This window comes from Ruditapes philippinarum, unplaced genomic scaffold (genome assembly GCF_026571515.1).
Source record: "Ruditapes philippinarum isolate M1 unplaced genomic scaffold, ASM2657151v2 ctg1673_1_1_1_1, whole genome shotgun sequence".
Taxonomy (NCBI): Eukaryota; Metazoa; Mollusca; class Bivalvia; order Venerida; family Veneridae; genus Ruditapes; species Ruditapes philippinarum.
In genome coordinates, this window is record NW_026855364.1 from 111,200 (window position 1) to 118,231 (window position 7,032).

The following is a 7,032-nucleotide window of genomic DNA, read 5'->3' on the forward strand; positions in this document are numbered from 1 at the left end:
CACAGACAATTTGAAAAATGTTTGTCACAGACAGTTTTGATATTTAAGAGATAAATCACATATTAAATATGAATTCTTTTTCTGGGGAGCATTTTGTAAATGGTTTCGTCAACTTTTTTCGTGCATTTGTAGAATTGTGAACTCCCCTGTTTTGGATGTAGAATGCCATTTTTGGCACTATTGTTAATGCATTTATTCATTGAAATAATAACCTGTTACATGTGGATAAATAATTTCAGTATTAGATTATGTAAACTGCTGAATTTTGTTTAGTTTCTGTGATGTGTAAATCCTGTGACTTGTTCAGTATATGAATTAATCAAGACTAGTGTGTCAAAACATACTAAAGATGAAAAGCAATACCAGCTAAGTCATTGATAATAGAAGATGTCGATTTGCACTGTATTTTATTCAGGACAAAAACAATCAGAGATTCAGAGATAAAAAATTCCACATGACCGCTTTTAATTACGTGTACAATTGAAGAGAACTTGATGAAGGTCTTAACTTGTAACGGTTTATTTATGTTCAAGTTGACTATATTCAAATTTAAAAAAAAAAAGTGTAAACAAGTATGATAATAAAATCCTGCAGCATAACCTGTGTAGAGCAATTACCTCTCTACAACAACAATTTCAGTTATTCCCGAAGTAAGACATCACAAATTAAACCTTAGTAGAACAATAACCTCCCTATAGCAATAAGAATCTTTTCCTTCCAGAGGGAGTTGCTTTGAAGATGTTAAACGGTATATTTTTGTGAACAGATAAGTGGCACAGAAGGAATAATTGGATCAAAATATTTACCTCCTCATATTTTGTATTTGTTTTGTGACTGTGATAGATTTATTGTGTGCTTTATAGATATATATGATACAAGTTACATGTAGATTATATTAAGATGTCTCTGTACGTAATTGAAATTGAATATATATTATTATTGTAAATGGTTGTTATTTTTTTATTTGCTAAATATTTTCTCTATATCTTTTACCTGCTGCAATGTGATAACCCTTTGCCACCAGTATGAAACCGGACAAGCTTGTAATATGATCCAGAGCTTGAAATATGGTCCAGAGCTTGAAATATGGTCCAGAGCTTGAAATATGGTCCAGAGCTTGTAATATGGTCCAGAGCTTGTAATTTGGTCCAGAGCTTGTAATATGGTCCAGAGCTTGTAATATGATCCAGAGCTTGAAATATGGTCCAGAGCTTGTAATATGGTCCAGAGCTTGTAATTTGGTCCAGAGCTTGTAATATGGTCCAGAGCTTGTAATATGATCCAGAGCTTGAAATATGGTCCAGAGCTTGTAATATGGTCCAGAGCTTGTAATTTGGTCCAGAGCTTGTAATATGGTCCAGAGCTTGTAATTTGGTCCAGAGCTTGTAATATGGTCCAGAGCTTGTAATATGGTCCAGAGCTTGTAATATGGTCCAGAGCTTGTAATATGGTCCAGAGCTTGTAATATGGTCCAGAGCTTGTAATTTGGTCCAGAGCTTGTAATATGGTCCAGAGCTTGTAATATGGTCCAGAGCTTGTAATATGGTCCAGAGCTTGTAATATGGCCCGTTTGTTTTCTGGCTTGTCTGTCCGTCTGCCACTAAACTTGAACCTTTACAGTAACTATTACATTGGAGTCATTCTACTTACAAACCGAAACGTCACAAATGCATGCACCTTGGTGAGCTCTGCCATCCAGACCAACTTTAAGGCCTTTAAGATCAAAGGGCATTGTCACCGGTTGGTTGCATTGTGTTTTCGATGCATTATCATGAATGGGTACACTTAAACGTAATGCTTCTACTTTGATATTGAAATACTTTGAATGGACTATTCCAAATTGATAGTTCTGCCCTTAAGTACACCTTAAATTTTAACATTTTCTTAAATCTTAAGTTTTTGACGACTAAATATACCAGAATGCTACGTGTTCTGTCATTCTACAAGAAAACGACATTTTATTTTCCTATGATAATCAAAGACTAAATATATTGGACAAAATGCGAACGAAAAAAAATATAACTTTAAAATGTCAAATTTATTTATTTTGCATGTATGGTTTACATGTATAATAATATAGTGCACACACTATCAAGTATTCTTAAGTGTGTGGGAGCAAAGTATGCTTTATGTGCTGGAAGTTATACTGGTTTGTACAAAGAATCCTGTGATGGGTGCAGTGGGGTATTGCAGTTGTCAGTAGTACAGCAGAACGTACAGTGGAAGTCCAGGAACTGCTGGTCATTACCGTCAAAGTCTCGACATTTGTCGTCATCCGATGACCCTTCAAACCATTCCCGATAACACGTGTCAAAATTCCCACATCTGTTTAAAAAATAATAATTGATACAGAATATATTTCACTGAGGTATTATAACATATTTTAACCATTCCCGATAACACGTGTCGGAAAGTCCCATACCTGTTTGATAAATAACAATTGCCCTTTATTAGTACAGAATATATTTTACTGAGATATTAAGATAGGATATTAAGTGTTTTTCTTGAATCTTGTTGAAATAAAGCTCTAAGTAAGTTAATTAATAAAAGTAAATATTAAAATAAGCATTAGTCAGATTGTGAGAGACATTTAACAATATATTTTGTATTATGCCCATCCAAATGAAAATGGTTACAGTAGGTATGACATTTTGCCGTAATTGTGTTAAAATAAAGAATAATCTAAATGATCCACGTGAGCAATGGAGATTTCTATAGGTACGAGGGACAGTCAGAGAATATCTCCCTTCTTTCCACGTGCAGCTATATACACACATTATATATTGGTGAAAACTACATTCATTCGCCAATAACGTGGTCAGTTTATTTTAATGATAGTTGTGTATACACAGTATTTTGCCCTCTGATAAATGATAGGTGCTTCGTCTATCATGGACTCTTTATTAGAGGAACAACGCTCTGTAATAAAGTTTCTGGTTGCAGAAGGTGAAAAGCCCTGCCACATCTTTCAGAGGCTTAAAAAAAGATTTTCTGATAAATGTGTATCACGTTCAACCTTCCACAACTGGGTTTCTCAGTTTCGTGAAGGCAGAACTGTAAGTGTTTGTGACAGGCCTAGGACTGGGCGGCCAGCTTAGGTGGTGACCCCAACAATGGCAGCAAATGTTAAAGCTTTTGTCAACAAAAATCGTCGAGTAACTTTGGAGGAGGTAGCCAACAAGTTTAGCATCGGTAAGGCATCGGCACACAAGATTTTACACGAACACCATGGCATGAGCAAGGTAAGTGCCAGGTGGGTGCCTAGACAGCTGTCCGCAGATCAAAAGGCAACCAGAGTAACCAATACAAAAGAACATTAAAGTCGTTTTAATCGTGAAGGAGATAAGTTTTTGAACCGCATTATCACTGGAGATGAGATGTGGGTTCATTATTCCGAACCTGAGACAAAAGCTCAGTCAAAGCAGTAGAAACGAGCTGGTTCCCCACTCCTAAAAAGTTTAAGCTAACTCATTCGGCTGGCAAAGTCATGCTTGTTGCCTTTTTGGATTCACGAGGAATGATACTTACTCATTTCATGCCTAAAGGTCAAACTGTCACCGCCAAGTACTATTCTGAAGTAATTCTGAAAAATCTCAGAGAAAAGCCCCAGGTAAGCACATAAAAATGTCCTCTTTCTTCACGGTAACGCCCCCTCCCATACCGCCGCAGTTACAGTGGAGGTTACCAACTCTTACAAATGGCAATTGTTGTCTCACCGTCCTTATAGCCCAGACCTCGCCCCCTGTGACTTTTATTTGTTTCCAGAACTGAAAAAATTGCTTGCTGGAAAGAAATATAAGACCAGGACGGCTTTGATATCTGCTGTTACACAGTACCTAAAACATAGGTCTACGTCATGGTTCACAGCGGGAATACAAAAGCTCCCACGAAGGTGGCAAAAGTGCGTAGACGTAGGTGGAGAATATTTTGAAAAAGAGTAGAAAGATTTTTTTTAAAAATGTTGAATGGTTTTCGAGAACGAGTCAAAAGTCCGGATATTTTCTGACTTCCCCTCGTACGGTTCTATTCATTATGTATTGGTAACATTCGATCAAGAGTAGGCAGTCTTTTTTGTAATCCAAGTCATTTAATATTGTATCGTAAACAATTATAAACTATTTTCATTATCAAATATTGGTTTAATCACCATTATAAAAGTCAATCTTTTGAAATACATTGTATATTACTATTTCAACTCAACATGACAGCAAATTATTAAGCATAATGTCACTTTCCTTCAAAATAAACAGATAATAACGAAAGAATAAAAAAATAAAAAATTTAATTTAACAAAAATAACTTCCAATATTTATCAACTAGCCTGCTATATACATTGATCAAATAAAACTAACAATCGGAGCATAATTACCTAATACAAAAACCAACAAGGGGAGCATATCTAATACAAAAACAAACAAGTGGATCATATCTAATGCAAAAACCTACAAGTGTAGCATAACTAATACAAAAATGAACTATTGGAACTCAACTAATACAAAAACTAACACTTGGAGCATAACTTATATAAATAGAACTGCCACTGTCTTGGCGTGAATACCCCCGCATACCACTTTGTCAGAATCAACAGTGGTCATTTAGAGCTCAAGGACAACCTCCCTGCCAAATCTTAGGTAAGTAAGCCAGTGCATTGCTAAGTTATGTATTCTACATACTTCAAATGTGAAAATGTCAAAATCAATACACTGAGGACCTTAAGCATTTGAGCAAACAAGCTTATTGTAGTAAAAGCCCCTGTGACCTTGACCTTTGACACAGTCACCCAAAAATCAATAGGGGTCATCAAGTAGTTATAAACCTCAATACCAAATATGAAGACTGTTGACCAAAGCATTCTTAAGCAATTGAGCCAACAAGCATTTTTAGGTCAAGGTCCCTGTCACCTTTGACCCAGTGACCTCAAAACCAATAGGTGTCATCTAATAATCATAAACAACCTCAATACCAAATATGAAGACTGGGTCAAAGGATTCTTAAGTTAATGGGCAGACAAGCTTTTTTTAAGTGAAGGCCCATGTGACATTGACCTTTGACCTCAAAATCAATAGGGTTTATCTAATAATCATGACTAACCTGCATGCCATATATGAAGACAGTGGGTCAAAGGAATATTAAGTTATTGGGCGGACAAGCTTTTTCAGTGAAGGCCCCTATGACCTTGACCTTTGACCCAGTGACCTCAAAATCAAAAGGGGTCATCTTCTCATCATGATACCTCCATATCAGATATGAAGACTGTGGGTCTTAGAAATCTTAAGTTATTAGGCGGTCAGGCTTCTTTTTTAGTTAAGACCCCTTGACCTTTGACCCAGTGACCTCAAAATCATGAGGGTCATCTACTCATCGTGACTAACCTCCACGCCAAATATAAAGACAAAATCGATAGGGGTCATCTTCTAATCATTAATACCTGCATGCCAAATATGAAGACTGTGGGTCAAAGGAATCTTAAGTTATTGGGCAGATTAGCATTTTGAAGTCAATGCCCCTGTGACATTGACCTTTGACCTGGTTACCTCAAAATCAATAGGAGTAATTTTCTAATCATTACTAACCTGCATGCCATATATGAAGACAGTGGGTCAAAGGAATATTAAGTTATTGGGCGGACAAGCTTTTTCAGTGAAGGCCCCTATGACCTTGACCTTTGACCTGGTGACTTCAAAATCAATAGGGGTCATCTACTTATCATGACTAACCTGCATGCCAAATATGAAGACTGTGGGTCAAAGGAATTTTAAGTTATTGGGCGGTCAAACAAAAACCGACGGACAGCCGGTATACCCCCTTACAACTTTGTTGTGCGGGGGTATAAAAACTAACAACTGGGACATAACTAATACAAAAACACTCTTTATAAACAGGTGGTTGTTTCAAATAAGGAGTAAATTGAGCACTTACGATCTCTCAACAGTTTTGGTACCATCTAGATGGTTGGTTATGGAGTTGATACAATAATTGTTGGGTGGGGCACAAGGTGTCGGCGCAAACAACTTTTCACACAGAAACTTGGGACCAGAACACACCGCACACATTGCTGTAATCATGCTTGTGATTATTAACAAGGCATTTGATTAATTTCAAATTGCGTTATACATTGTATTACTGATAACAAAGAAAACACAATTTACATAGTTCAAATTTTTGATCATTGACATCTAAAGCAGAGTTCATGTGGCTTTAAATGCCAAAATATGTATTTATTATACCATACATAAACTTTTTACTATGTAGCCTATATTGCAATATTCAACAGGGGCGATTAATCTATAAAGACTTAAAAAAACATTATGTTCTAGTTCTCTCCCCTGGTCGCAATCAATGACGGATGATGCTTACAGTAATAGTGCATACTAGCATATTTGCAATCCTTGAGCTGAAATAACACCATAGGCTCCGCCTCGATTGTTATTTCAGTCTCGGCAGCCGATGAAGGAAGACAATCCTGTGTTTTATGATGTTTAAGTAATAGATTTTGAACATGTTAGATGTTTATCTAATCAAATAAGCAGCATTGAATGTAAAATAATTTGAAATTAAATTTGGACTTTAACAATTGGTATTTTGTCCTCCAAACAAAATACTACATTACTATAACTTATATGACCAAAAAACAAAAGAACACCAACAACTTAATAAAAGACATACTTTTTATAGGAAAGAATTGACATTTTAAGGCTATATAAACGTCTTTAAGGGGAAATGATATTTATGTAGACACTGTTATAAAATTGTGAAAAAATGACCCGAACGGAATGTAAAGATTTCTTACTAGTTACTGGAGGAATTGTTTTTGGTGGAACACCAGTTGATGCAGCGAGTGTTGTTGTTGTTTTAGTTGTCGGTACGGGGGTGGTCGTTTTGGTAGTTGGTAGTGTCGTGGTTGTTGTAGTTGGAACTGTAGATTTTGTTGTAGGTACTGTCGTGGTTGTAGTCGTTGGAACTGTTGATTTTGTTGTAGGTAGTGTCGTGGTTGTAGTTGTTGGAACTGTAGATTTTGTTGTAGGTTGTGTC

The 7,032-nt window shown here is 36.2% G+C and overlaps 1 protein-coding gene across 1 annotated transcript; it reads right to left on the reverse strand.

Annotated features, from left to right (window-relative positions):
- Positions 1 to 2,019: 2,019 nt before the first annotated feature.
- LOC132743067 (uncharacterized) lies at positions 2,020 to 7,026 on the reverse strand. Its single transcript, XM_060731578.1, has 3 exons — positions 6,791 to 7,026; positions 5,920 to 6,055; positions 2,020 to 2,325 (listed from the first exon to the last, which is right to left on the reverse strand). Exons 2-3 carry the CDS (start codon positions 6,051 to 6,053, stop codon positions 2,142 to 2,144), a joined length of 318 nt encoding a protein of 105 aa, XP_060587561.1. The 5' UTR covers positions 6,054 to 6,055; positions 6,791 to 7,026; the 3' UTR covers positions 2,020 to 2,141.
- Between the last annotated feature and the right edge of the window lie 6 nt (positions 7,027 to 7,032).